General features: G+C 41.0%; 1 protein-coding gene across 3 annotated transcripts in view; it reads right to left on the minus strand.

Moving 5' to 3' along the window:
- Window positions 1–15222, minus strand: part of LOC141072876 (pituitary homeobox 3) — a 194499-nt gene that overhangs the window by 69327 nt on the left and 109950 nt on the right. For all 3 annotated transcript variants that reach the window (XM_073560085.1, XM_073560086.1, XM_073560084.1), the window contains one exon: window positions 13776–13904. In XM_073560085.1, coding sequence (XP_073416186.1) covers window positions 13776–13884 — 109 coding nt within the window. In that variant the 5' untranslated portion in view covers window positions 13885–13904. The remainder of the gene's footprint in view (window positions 1–13775; window positions 13905–15222) is intronic.

The raw sequence follows: 15222 nt of genomic DNA on the forward strand, positions 1-15222 counted from the left end.
CAGCGCTGCAGCTTCTATACACTAACCTGAGAGACTTCCTGGTCATCACTGCGCATGACAGGAAGTTTCTCAGATCTGGAGACCCGGATGTCATCATGATGACATCGGGTCTCCATGGTAGCAATCGGGACCCCGCGTCATGCCGTGGGTGTGGCGCCCCCAGGAGTATGGTCGCCACAGTGGTATTACCAAGAGGCTGTAAATGCCCTGTGCCCAACTAAGACTCGGAGGCACAGCAGCAACGTGTGTGAGCCAGAAAGAGGAGGCTACGGCTGCCTGCCATACGAGGGGAGAGCTAAAAGAGAGCAAGCAAGAGGAACTTCAGTGTAGCTCAGAACTGCTAGTAACTCAGATAAGCACTAGGAAGGAGACTACACAACCCATCTGCATAGAGAGATTCCTAAGTTACTTCCAGGCTACCTAACTCCTGTTCCACCTGTAATCTGGATCCTAGACTGCACTTACAAAGCAAAGTAAAGGTAAAGGAAACTGCACTCTGTTATGTCATTGCCTTCTTCCTGCAACCTCTTCAGCACTGCTACATCTCTGTGCCTAACACTTCACCCGCTTCCTCAACACCTATTACTACTGCCCTGGTACTACAGCTATATCTGTGGGGAGCTATCACATCTTTTCTGCCTTATACCATCTGTCCCAGAGGATCTGCACTGCAGCGTCGGCTTAACCCCTTCATTGCCAAGCACCACAGGTGGCGTCACGTATCATCTACCTATAAACTTTACTCGGCTACGTTTCACCCCATTTGAATGGACGCCTAGGGCCACGGCAACCGTGACACATCCCTCTGAGACACCGGCCCGGTACCGAGTAACCCCACAGCCCTGGGGGGATCCACAGGGTCTCCGATCCAAAGGCAGAGGGGCTGTTAGCCCCTCTTCCGGCTCCGAAATACTGCGATCATGTTTGATCGCAGTGTTCTGGGGGTTAAAGTGCCAGGAGTGGTCCGTGCCGGGTGTCAGCTGTAAGAATCAGCTGACACCTGGCCACGATCAGCCGCGCTCCCACCGTGAGCTCGGCCGATTGCTTATGATGTACTATTTCCGTCCTTGGGTATTAAGTCCCAGAGCACATGGATGGAATAGTACATCCACTGGCAGAACGGGGTTAAAAATGTGCAAATTTAAATAACTTGCTTTAAAAAATCACATACCATGCATTGTAAACGTACATCTCTGCATAGCAAATAGAAATGTGATAATAGCAAACTTGGGTGTTGGTCCCTGCGTGTCTGATTTTGCTTACATGTTTTTGTAAATTTGCTATGGATTGGTAATTTGGTTGGATCATCATTGGGAAATGTGAGTAGTACCTTCTGTTGGCTTTCCCCATGTTGGCATGTTCTTTAGGGTATGTGCACATGGTGCGGATTCTGCTGCGGGTCCACTGCAGATTTAGGTGCGTTGTACAGTACCATTGTTTTCAATGGTAAACTGTAAAACGCAGTGCACATGCTGCGGATTTTTCCGCGCAGTTTTGCTGCGGTTTACAATCCGCAGCATGTCAATTGTTTGGTGCAGAAACGCTGCAATTTCATACCTCATCCATTATGAGGTGTGAAACCGCAGGGCAAAACCCTCAGGACTGATTTATCTGCGGTTTTCACTACAAAATCCGCAGAGGCAAAAAACTCCGTGTGCACATAGCCTAACATGAACTGATGCAAACCGTTAAAAAAAAACAGTGAAATTCCAGGTTGTGAGGTAGCAAAACATGAAAAATACTAATGGGGTGAATACATCCGCAAGCCACTGTATGTACTATTTGAACACTTCATGGCAGTAATTAGGTACTTTACAGTATATTGGCAGTGTGTGATGGATTTGCCACTTTATAGAATAGGTAGAAAATAGTAATCTGACCAATATATGGCATCACATAACACTATACCCTAAGGGTATGTGCACACGGTGCGGATTGCTGTGCGGAATTTTCTGCGCGGAATCTGCATCTCTTAGCAGAATCCACAGGTCAAAATCTGTGCGTTTTTTATGTAGCTTTCCTGCAGATTTTGTGCTGATTTGGCATGCGTTTTTACATCTGCAGATTCCTATAATGGAATGGGAGTAAAAACGCTGCGGAATCCGCACAAAGAATTGACATGCTGCGGGAAAAAAAAAATGCTGCGTTTCCGCACTGATTTTTCTGCAGCACGTGCACAGCAAATTTTTCTCCCCATAGAATAACATTGTACTGTAAATCACTTGTTGATCTTCAGCGAATCTGCAGCAGCAAATCCGCAATGTGTGCACATACCCTAACTGAAAACTTCAGTGTGCATAACTATTCACTCCCCTAAAATCAGTACTTTATAGAGCATCCTTTTGCAGCAATTACCAATCACTTTGGACAAGGCCCTATGAGCTTACCACATCTTGCCACTGGGATTTTACAGAATCCTGTAGATAAGCCCCTGATGGCAGTGCCGGCAGCTGATAATCGAAAAAATAGCTGTCATATTCCCTTTAAAAAGATGAGAGAGGCCTGTAATTAACATCATAGATAGACCACAACTATGAGAGTCAAAATGAGAAAACAAATCCAGAAAATCCCCTTGTCTGATTTGGCAACATTTATTTAGCAAATTATGGTGGAAAATAAGTATTTGGTCATTAACAAAAGCTCATCTCAATATTTTGTTACATATCCTTTGTTGGCAATGACAGAGGTCAAATGTTTTCTTTACGTCTTCACAAGGTTGGCACACACTGTTGGTGGTATGTTGGCCCATTCCTCCATGCAGATCTCCTCTAGAGAAGTGATGTTTAGGGTTGAGATCTGGAGACTGGCTTACGAAGCCACTCATTCTTTGCCCTTGCAGTGTGCTTGGGATAATTATCATGCTGAAAGACCTATCCACATTTCATCTTTAATGCCCTTGCTGATGGAAGGAGGTTTGCACTCAAAATCTCATGAAACATGGCCCCATTCATTCTTTCATGTACACGGATCAGTCGTTCTGGTCACTTTGCAGAGAAACAGCCCCAAAGCATGATGTTGCCACCCACATGCTTCACAGTAGGTATGGTGTTCTTTGGATGCAACTCAGCATTCTGTCTCCTCCAAACACGATGACTTTTGTTTCTACCAAACAGTTCTACTTTGGTTTCATCAGACCATATAACATTCTCCTAATCCTCTTCTGGATAATCCAAATGCTCTCTAGCAAAATCCAGACGGGCCTAGACATGTACTAGCTCAAGCAGGGGCACACGTCTGGCACTGCAGGATCTGAATCCCTGGCGGTGTAGTGTGTTACTGATGGTAGCCTTTGTTACGGTGGTCCCAGCTCTATGCAGGTCATTCATTAGTGTGGTTCTGGGATTTTTGCTCACTGTACTTCTGAACATTTTGACACCATGTGGTGAGATCTTACATGGAGCCCCAGATCGAGGGAGATTATGAGTGGTCTTGTATGTCTTCCATTTTCTGATTATTGCTCCCACAATTGATTTAATCCCATCAAGCTGCTTGCCTGTTGCAGATTCAGTCTTCCCAGCCTGGTGCAGGGCTACAATTTTGTTTCTGGTGTCCTTCAACAGCTCTTTGGTCTTCACCATAGTGGAGTTTGAAGTGTGACTGTTTGAGGTTGTGGACAGGTGTCTCTTATACTGATAGCAAGTTCAAACAGGTGCCATTACTAAAGATAATGAGTGGAGGACAGAGGAGCCTCTTAAATAAGAAATTACAGGTCTGAGAGCCAGAAATCTTGCATGTTTTTAGGTGACCAAATACTTATTTTCCACCATAATTTGCAAAATAAATCTTGCCAAATCAGACAAGGTGATTTTCTGGATTTGTTTTCTCATTTTGACTCTCATAGTTGTGGTCTACCCATGATGGCAATTACAGGCCTCTCTCATCTTTTTAAGTGGAAGAACTTGCACAATTGGTGGCTGACTAAACACTTTTTTTCCCCACTGTAGTGCTTACGGTACTTTGTTGGCCAAAATTTTAAATTTTGGTCCCATATGAAGACAGTACCTTCCTCCATACAGTTGGCAAGTCTCCTACACATCTTTTTGCAATCTCAAAACGAGCCTTACAATTTTTATGTGTAAGTAAAGACTTTTTTCTGTCCACTCTTAGCTTTTATGGAGTGTATGGCTTATGGTGGTCTTATGGACATATACTCCAGTCTCTTCTTGGGAACGCTATAGCTCCTTCAGTGTTATCTTAAGCCTCTTTGCTGCATCTTTAATTAATGCCCTCCTTGCCCAGGCTGAGAGTTTTGGTGGGCAACTTTCTCTTGGCAGATTTGTTGTGGTACCATGTTCCTTCCATTTGATGATAATAGATTTGATGGTGATCCAGGGAATCATCAGAGATTGGGATATTATTTTATAACCCAACTCTGACTTTTACTTCTGAACAACTTTGTCCATGACTTGTTTGGAGATCTCCTTGGTTTTCATGGTGCTGTTTGGCTAGTAGTGCCTCTTCCTTAATGGTGCTGCAACCTGTGTGGCCTTTCAGAAAAGGAGTGTATATGCTGACAGTCGGTGTGACACTTAGATGGCAGACAGCTGGACTTCCTTTCACTGATCATGTGACTTATGAAGGTACATTCTTTACACCAGAAACTTTTATGGTCTTCATCTCAAAAGGGGTAGAATACATATTCACATGCCAATTTTTAGTTATTTAAGTTCTGCCTATATTTTTCTTCCTTCACTTCAACATATTAGACAGTGTAGTGCTGATGCATCCCACTCAATTCGGATTACAATTGTAACAAAATAGATAAAAAGCCAAGGGGGGAGTGGGGTGAATACTTTTGCAAGCCACTGTAACAACTCAATACGAAAAGTAATCCAATAACTATACTATACATTGCCTTAATAAAACTGTTATAAAATTCATTTTCAGATCTATCTATCCATTTTCAGAGACAGCTTCAGCAGTGGTTTTGTGCGACTCCACAAGACATGCACCCCTAAGGCCAGTCCTTGAATAGGACAATTTTATTGAGGGATATGTTGGTGCTATATAAATTATTGCAAATGCACACTATTATAATTATCATTATTATAAAGACTCATATAAAAATAATATTTTCTGTTACAAATCTTCTATTTTCACCTCACTTCATTACTAATGATATTCATTTTGTAGACAATAATAAAGTCATTAAAAAGAAGTACATAATTAGCTGAGACCTGATTCACACTCATAATTAAGGTCCTGCCCGGTGATGATTTAAAATGCCAAATATAAAAATATATTATCTGAGGCTGAGTAAGGCCACAGGGTATGCCGGGAATGAAGGAGGCTGGTGGTTCCAAGGGCAGGGTTATAAAGACAGTGAATCTTACATAACAGCTCATCATGCTAATGAATGAAAGGTTGCAGAATTAATAGACTCTACAGTAACAATAATAAGACTACAACAGATGTGTAGACAGATACTGAAACTCTACAAGTAAACGCCAGACTACTTTGTGATATCCTAATTGGATGATATGAATTTTATCAATGTTTCTACCTGAGTAGTAGCCAAAATGAGGCCATTGAGCGCATTTTTATTATATTTACTGCATTCTATTCAAAGCTGTCTAAGCTCTTACTGATTCTTGGTTCAGAGAAGTTCATTTTGGATAATGTCCATGCATTCAATACTTTGGATGTCTAGTTACTAAATGCATAGTACTAACCAGCCTATATATTACCGTATAGCATAGATTTTATGAATGATATTACTTGGTCAGTTTTATAGATTTTCATGTGCACACGTTCAGTATTTGGTCAGTATTTTACCTCAGTATCTGTAAGCCAAAGCCAGGAGTGGAACAATCAGAGCAAAAGTATAATAGTGAACGTGGCCTTAAAGGGCCTTATCTGGGATTATTTTATTTTTTACTAAGGGCATAAGAGCTAACTACTTGCCTGTTTTGCCCTCTGCTAATCTCTGCCGAGTTAGAGCGGTTACAGACTGCTCCTGATGGCCATTGTGCATCTCCTGCTGATGTCATTTTTGACAAAGCTGCTTCTTCTCTTTCTCTTGCTCTATTGACAGTACATGGTTGCCAATGTCATGCTGATTGACAGCTGACTAACTGCGGGGACCAGCTATCAATCAGCATGACGATGGCAGTAATGCCCTGTTGACAGAGCAGCCAGGAAGATGAAAACCTGTTTATTGATGGGAATGTAGTGCAACATGGAGCGGTAGATGTGGTAGAGGCACTGTTTTCTTAAGGTACGCCCCGACACGCTACATGAATAAGTGAGTCCTGGCTGGGTGTTGGTGCTGTGAGGACCTCTTGCCCGTGCAGGCCACCTGTGACCAATGATGTTGGCCAGCCAGGACCACATCTATTACTGTTCAATACAGGAGACTCCCGTTCTTAACACAGTATTTACTGAACGGCAACTTCACAAGGGTTATGTACAAGGGGTAGCGAGAACAAAGTCTTATGAATATTTCCTTCTTAGTGAAAAGCATATTATTCACACACATCATTTCCTTCCACTCTAGTCTACTCCTGGGTCAGTGAAGCACACTGGTTCGCCCTGCTTTGTCACAGTCTAGCTTGTCACCACAGTCCTGAATAGTAGGTTTATCTACCTGCTCAGCAGTTCTGTGTCCTGTTTCTTCCCCTACTGGTGCCCTGGATCTACCCCTCGGGACCACCCACTAGTCCCACAAACTTAGTCCTGTTAAGGTCGGTTATCTTCAGCATTTAGCAAGCTCAGGATTTGTCATCACATATTGTCCTGTCCAAGGACCCCTTTATGATGGAAGACCACTTTGTCTCTTTGGTCAGTTCCAGGTCATACAATTTCCTTATCTCTTAGTCTCCTTTTCCTGTAGTTCATCCAAAATGGCAGGACTGCTTACAGACACTTCCTACTTATATTTGAACCCTTGACTCTGCCCTGTCCTTCAAACTGCACATCCAAGCTCTTTCCACCTCCTGTCACCTCCAGGTCAAAAATATTTCCAGAATCCGCCCTTTCCTTAACCCTAAATCAACTAAAATGCTTGTGCATGCCCTCATCATCTCCTGCCTCGACTACTGCAACTTCCTTTTCTGTGGCCTCCCTGCTAACACCTTCGCACCTCTCTAGTCTATCCTTAACTCTGCTGCCAGAGTAATTCATCTCTCTCCTCGCTACTCCTCCGCTTCTCCCCTCTGCAAATGTCTTCACTGGCTCCCATTCCCTTAGCGTATCCAGTTCAAATTACTAATACTGACCTACAAAGCCATACATAACCTGTCTCCTCCATATATCTCTGAACTAATCTCCCGATATCTTCCCTCACGTAATCTATGGTCCTCCCAAGACCTCCTTCTCTCTTCCACACTTATTCGCTCCTCACCAAACCTCCAAGACTTCTCCCGAATATCCCCCATCCTCTGGAATTCTGTGCCCCAACGCGTCCGACTATCAACCACATTCGGATCCTTCAGACGTATTGAGTTGTTACAGTGGCTTGCAAAGCTTACAGCCTGCAATGACCCCACTGCCTTCTCACCACTACCGGAGCTATCTCCTCAACCAATGCTGCAACCCCCTGACCTAATGTAAACCCGCAAGGGTAGGGTCCTCTCCCCTCTGTATCAGTCTGTTATTGTTAATTTGTTTACTGTAAGTGATATCTGTAATTTGTATGTAACCCCTTCTCATGTACAGCACCATGGAATCAATGGTGCTATATAAATAAATAATAATAACTTGTCCCTATCTAACTATCTACAAGAAGTAGTCACTTGCCCTAGTATTAAGCCCTACCCACTATGGGGTAGTCCTGAACGTGAGATCTTACCTTACCCTAATGTCACTACCTAACCTATGTCTTACTCTTTTCTATCCTATACTGTATGCTATGTCTTACATTACTTATACACATTACATAGGCAAACATATCACATGGCTCAATATATACAGAAGATGAATGACACTATGTACATTATACAATAAACATGGCGTAATTGGTGTCTTCAGAGGTATGAATGCGACAGTCATTTTCCATCACTCTTACATGAAGCTACCTGCCTGTTAGTTGTAAGGCTCATTGAAAACAAATAAAAAAAGTCCTGGAAAACCACTTTAACACCTTAACAACTGCCGACATGCTTTTTAATGGAGGCAGGTCAGGGTACTTTTTTAACGACACAGATAAATAAGGGTATAGCGCCCCCGAGCATCGGAAAATCTCCAGAGTCTCAGCTGCCAAGGGTACCTGAGACCCTGGAGAACATGATCCGGGCTGGTTTTTACGGTCCTCTGTCACATGATCTCCATTATTCACCAAATAAAAAAAATCACAAATAAAAGTCTGATTTAAAATTAATTTCTCTCCCTTCTGATCTAACATATCAGAGAAGAAAAAAATGGATTCCCCCGAGCCTCCCACGATACCTCCACCATCCCCGGACCTTCTTGCTCCGTCCCCCAGCACTTTGCATCATCTTCCTGGAAAAAATTGACAGACACATCCTCAGTGCGCCAACTGAGATCTGTCAGCCAGTACTCGGCAACAATAGGGAATTTTTACTGTTGGTTCGTTTTTATCACTGTGATAGATCCTACCACAGTGATCATACTAAATCAAATCCACCTTTGTCACCCCCTCATTTACATAAACATTATGAAATAAAATTTTTTACTTTTTTCCATTCTTTGCAGTTAGGGTTGAAGTTAGGGTTAGGGTTAGGTTTGTGTTAGGGTTGGGGTTAGGGTTGTGTCAGTGTTAGGGACTAGGGTTGTGTTAAGGGTGGAGTTAGAATTGGGTTTTTTCAAAAGTAAAAAAAATGATGACTATATGACGGCTAGTGTTGAGAGAAACTGCTCACTACTCGAGTTTCCATCGGGTGCTTGTTTATGCACGGAGTATCGTGGATTCCCACGTTTTTTTGGGGGGCTGTCTAACAACCGCAAAACATGCGGAGCAGGAACTTGAGTATGTCACTCAAGCACCTGCGATATTTGGTGCATACTGGAGAAGAGAGCACTTACGCTCAGCACTAATGATGACATATTCAATATTATAACCTAATGTTATCAAATTCTGTGTAGTACCAGTGGGTTCAAAATGCTCACTATACCCCTGAATAAAATCTTTGAGGGATGTGGTTTCCAAAATGGGGTCACTTGTGGAGGGTTTCCACTGTTTAGGCACATCAGGGACTCTCCAAATGCGACATGGTGTCCGCTCTCGATTCCAGCCAATTTTGCGCTCAAAAAGTCAAATGGTGCGCCTTCCCTTCCGAGTTCCGAGTCCTGCCGTGCGCCCAAACAGTGATTTCCCCCCACATACGGGGTATTGACGTAGTCAGGAGAAATTGCTCAACACATTTTGTGGTCCATTTTCTCTTGTTACCATTATGAAAATAAAAAAGTTTTGGTCTAAAGTAAATTTTTGGTGAAAAAAATTAAATGTTCATTTTTTTTCCACAGTGCTTCAGTTCCTGTGAAGCACCTGACGAGTTAATAAACTTCTTGAATGTGATTTTAAGCACCTTGAGGTGTTCAGTTTCTAGAATTGTGTCACTTTTGGGTATTTTCTGTCATGTAATCCCTCCAAAGTCACTTTAAATGTGATGTGGTCCCTAAAATAATGGGTTTACAAATTTTGTTGGAAAAATGAGAAATTTCTGGTCAAATTTTAACTCTTCTAACTTCCTAACAAAAATAAAATAATGTTTCCAAAATTGTGCTAATGTGAAGTAGACATGTGGTAAATGTTATTTATTAACTATTTTGTGTGAGATAGCGCTCTGGTTTAAGGGCACAAAAATTAAAAGTTTGAAAATTGCAAAATTTTATAAATTTTTGCAAAATTTCTGTTTTTTTTCACAAATAAATGCAAGTCATATTGCAGAAATTTTACCACTATCTTGAAGTACAATATGTCATGAAAAAATAATCTTAGAATCAGTGGATACATTGAAGAGTTCCAGATTTATAACCTCATAAAGTGACACTGGTCAGAATTGTAAAATTTGGCCTGGTCATTAAGATCAAAATTGGCTCGGCCATTAAGGGGTTAAACTAATAGACTGTTTACAATGGTCCTAAGCTTGGCAAGTGCTGTAGCTCTCCACAGTAGACCCTTCACAGCACCTCCCATTTGGCATTAATTGTCGACTCCACTTATGGATTCATTGCTGCACACAGTGACTTACAGGAAGCCTGACATCTTGATCCATGTTGCCCAAGCCACAGGCAGCATGAATCAGATACTGACTGTACATTTGCAGCCAGATATATTTTATCCAGTGGCATTTTAGAGAAAGCTTACTTTGAAAAGACAGCCAAGGACTGTGTCTTGGGTAGCTCGTCCAAGAGGCCGGTCCCAAGACACATGGTCCCCAGCTGACTTTTCATAGTATCTTTTCTGTTAATGCCACAACATTTAAAAGTAAAACATACCTGGCTGTGTCTGATCCATGTGGCCCATGGTTAAGGCAGCATGAATCTGATGACAGGCTACCTTTAATAGAATGGTGGCTTGGTACTCCTGCTGTAGTGATCAGAAGGATTTCCAGCTGTGGGACCCTCAGCGATCAGTCATTTATTACTTATCCTATGGAAAGGTGATATAGGTCTAGTGTGGGAAAACCCTTGTGATCATCTTAAAGAAGTTTTACACTACTGCACATCTCTTTCTTAACAGCTAAAGTGTGTAGCATAAAATAAAAGACATATACATTCTTCCTGGATAGACACCAAATCTCTGTTAGTGCTGTGTCTTCCAGTAGTCACATGACAATTCTATGTCTCGTGACCGCTGCAGACAATCAGCATCCATATATCGGCTACAGCCAATAGTATTCTATCAGAGCAGACATCTGCTAAGACAAAGTACTGGAAGACATGGCACTGACTTTAGAGGAATGTCACAGGAGGGTAATATATGTTTGGGAATTTTTTTTATTTCATGTTGTACACTTTAGCTGATATAAGGGCTTGTTCAGTAGTGAAGAACCCCTTTAATGTCAGGGGAACTCTTATAGGAAAAAGGGTACTAGGCCATTCATTTTAAAGAGTTTTACCATCTCATTAACCAATGGCATATTGTTGGGTATACCATAATTTTATGAACAGTTGGTGTTTGACATCTGGGATGGCGGAAACAAACATCATGCATTGGCTAGCAAAACCAAACCATATCATAGCATCTCAGATACATCTGTGCGATTCATGTCAATGGTGAATATACAAAAACATTTCATAAAATAACCACCAAAACAATGTAATGATAGGTGATAATGTATCTCTACCAAAAGACGAGGACATCCTGATTCACAATTCCCTAATTAGGTATATTATTGGAAACACTTCACCATTTACATAAAGGGTAGACAAATAAACAATTTGCACAAAAATAGGCAATCAAGGTTGCAAGTTTGTAGGAAATGGCTAGGTAGCTATTCAACGTGAACTTAAAAAAAAATGACAAATATCCACCATTTGGGAAAACCGATGCTTATTTTATAGATGCTTGTAACAAATGGTGAAATATAGACGCATCTATTTCACTAACTTTGGAGAGCTTTCCTATGTTTTCTATCGTACAGTATCTCAGTCACAAGTAGTATCGCACGCTCACTTTTAAATATGGTGAAACTTGAGAAAACCACTAGATGGCACTGTAATAATATCACTAATATAGCTGAGATCGCACACTCTGGAAGCAATGGAAAATGCTGAGAGCTGAAGAACAGATGTACTGATCTCTTCCAATTTACATAAGACAGGTATTTAGGAATTGCAGCGATGACTGTATTACGAGCTCATGTACCGGTAATAGGGATAGTACAAAGAAATTCTACGGGATACAGATTTAGTTATCAATGTGCTGAACAATAAGGTTGGGAAGGGGAAGACACAGACAGAAGAGGGTCCCTGTGCAAGAACAGTTTATGGGCCAATAACTCATCATAATCCACCCGTCTGTGACAGAAGCTGATTTGGAGGTGGATGTGGGCTCCCTTACCTTTCGGGTCGGTTGCACAGGTTACACCTATGAGGCAGGAGCTCGATGACGATCTTTGAACACGCAAAGATCACTCTGTAAATCTACTCACACTTATTGCAAAGTACTTTAGTTACAAAAATGCCATACTTAATTTGGTCACATGCACATAGCCTAATGCTAATGGAAACTAAAACTTCCCATAATTCACTTCTCATCTGAAAATAACTTCTGACCACCAATAATCTACATTTTGCAACCAGTTTAAGCCGTATTTTGTCATAATTTGCATTGTTTGAAAAGTCACATTTTAATTTTTTCAAAATTTCTGCCAAATTCACTATGCAAATAGCCTCTTCAGAATGGAAGAGGGCTAGAACTGTATAGCGCCTCCTGTTGGAAGCAGCGATCCTATAAGTCACTATCGACCCTTTAATGAAACTTGCAATATGACTTAGGATAAAAGGCAAATCAGAACCTCAATTGGCAGACACTGTGTTTCAGGGTTTTGCCCACCATCAGTGAAAAGTATGAGATCAGCCAAATTTACAACATTTACTATGTCAATTCAAAAAGCAATATGGTAAGGAAAGAGGGATGGTCAAGCTTTAAAGGGAATCTGAGGGCAGGATTTTGATATGTAATGTGAAGACAGCAGAAGATAGAGGGTGAAACACAGATTTCAGCAATGTGTCACTTTTTTGGCTGTGTGCTTTTGTTTACTCACAATTAAGGTTTTATCACTAGGAGATTATCACTGCCTGGATTATAGCTCACAGGCGTGCTAGACTGACCACGCCCCCTCCTGTGATAAGCACCTTAGTGTACAAGGTGGTATGGGCGGGGATAGCTTTCTCAGCTATGCTACATGCTACATCTAAAAACTCTGATTGTATCACAACTGCTGCACCCAGGAAACTCAGTGATCTATTGTTGAAATCAGGGTATATTTTCCTACATTAGGCTGCTCTGAGATGACCTAGCAAAACTTGGTAACATATTGACTTTAAATATACTTTTTCCATTGTGTACCAAAAGCAAAGATTAAAAAAAGGAGTAAATTAGAGGCCAAAATATTTGCTTATTCATACCAGGAATAAAAATAGTTTCAGACAGAAAATACCACTTGCAGATTCATCAAGAGCAGTACATCTCTAATAAACTACTTATAATTCTCACCAAACAACCTCTCCAATTTCACATGTGCGAAATCCATTATTAATAAAGGGTTTTTCCTATTCCAGCTCTCCTCACACCATCGACATGCATGTGCTAGAAATGATAAAATTGTCTGGTGCTCACCCTCCCCAGATGCAGCTGTGTCTGCCCCTGGTCCAGTCATTGTATGGTTTACTGGCATGTCAACAGTGTTACAGCCAATCACTGGGCTCATCACCTCTTCCAGTGAAGATGACATGAACCACTGAGCCCAATGATCAGTTGCAGCGCTGTTGACCTGATAACACCATTGGAGTCGGTAAATAGTGACTAGATGCATGGCTGAACTGGAAGGAAGGAGGTAGGAAGGAAGGAAGTGGGAAGGAAGGAGATAGGAAGGAAGGAAGGAGATAGGAAGGAAGGAAGGATTAGTAAGAATCAAAGATTAGAACCATCTGGTTATTCTGAATCTGAGATTTAGATGATAGACCTTTGGTCTAAGGCTCAACTAATATCTTCAACAGCCCTACACTGTATATGATGTAACTGTTGCATATAATTGAATGGACTATCAATAATAATCTCAGAATGAAATCTACAATATAGATTCTATCTCGGGTTCACCATGATCAGGAACAGTCAAAACTAAATCTAGGTCTCTTGGATTACTCACCACTGTGCTCCTGCCCTTTGCAGCTGTGATCATGTTGAGGTGTTCCAGAATCAGAGAGAGAGAGGGCAGGACTACGAGCCTCCGAGTCCGTCAGAAGGTTGAAATCCATGAGGCAGCACAAGATGACAACTGAAAAAGAACAGGACATCATTGTAATAAGTGGATAATGCATGACAGAGTCAAACTAGTACGAGTAAGCATTCTACCTGCCAACTTTCCTGAAATTGGAAACTACTAAAATGCAAATATAAAGCTGTCTATATAGTAAAAGGAAGAGCGCAGGTGCTTCCGATAATACATGATGATAATATGAGTGATTACCAGTGATAGATCAAGGCTCCTGGAGCTAATTGGACTCTGCTCAATGCTAACCGGAGGTTCAGCCTGCAGCGTCATGTACAGTAGATATAAAAAGTATACAGATCCTTGTTAAAAAGTTAGATTTTTGTCATGTTAGAAAAATCATACCAAGAAGAATCATTTAAGACTTTTTCCACAACAATCATAATGTGTTCAAATCCATTGAGAAACAAACTGAAATCATTTTGAGGAGGGAAATAAAGATAACAAAAACAAAATAATGTGGTTGCATAAGTGTGAACACTCTCTTATAATTGTGTTTGTGCTCAATCATATTTAAACTCATACTATTCATTACACAGCTGTCATTATTTATTGTGATTCTCATTAACACGATATAAAGGTTAGCTGTTCTGGTAGGATTTTCCTGACATTTTCTTAGTGGCATTTTGCGGCAAAAGCCATGGTCCGTAAACAGCTTATAACACATCAAAGGGATCTCATTGTCGAGCGTTATCAATTAGGAGAAGGGTAGAAAAAAATGACCAAGGCTTTAGATATATCATGGGACACTGTGAAGATGGTCATCAAGAATTGGTTTAAATGTGGTACAACAGTGACGCTACCTAAAATTGTAAATAGAAATAATTGACGTACACGAGGTCTAATGTGCGAGGTGTTGGCAGGCAGGATGTGGGATCGCAGTAGCATAAATGGAAAAACACACTTTTTCATCCAAAATGCAATCACTTTTATTTATTGCAAATGCAAACATGAGTAGAAATCAAGGTACAGGAAGATAATGCGGCAATAATACTGTTTTAAAGTTTCGACCCTTCCTGGGTCTTGCTTACAATGTTTCTTGTACAATTGTAGAAAGGAGGTGCTCCCGCACGTTTGACTGGCTCGAGCCAGATGTTAAAAACGGACACACAATGATAAAATCACATAAAAATTTGAAAAAAAAAAAAAAGATTTTTTTCATATGCTCATCTGCAGGGGCATTTAGGGTGTGCATCTTTTTGCAACCACATTATTTTATTTCTATAGTTTTCTTTTTCCATCATAAAAGATTTCAATTGAATTATCCAGATTATAGGTGACATCAAAGGTGGAAAAAGTTCTGAAATTATTCTTCTTGGTATGA

This window comes from Dendrobates tinctorius, unplaced genomic scaffold (genome assembly GCF_039654945.1).
Source record: "Dendrobates tinctorius isolate UK_male_01 unplaced genomic scaffold, ASM3965494v1 ptg000292l, whole genome shotgun sequence".
NCBI classification, from domain to species: domain Eukaryota; kingdom Metazoa; phylum Chordata; class Amphibia; order Anura; family Dendrobatidae; genus Dendrobates; species Dendrobates tinctorius.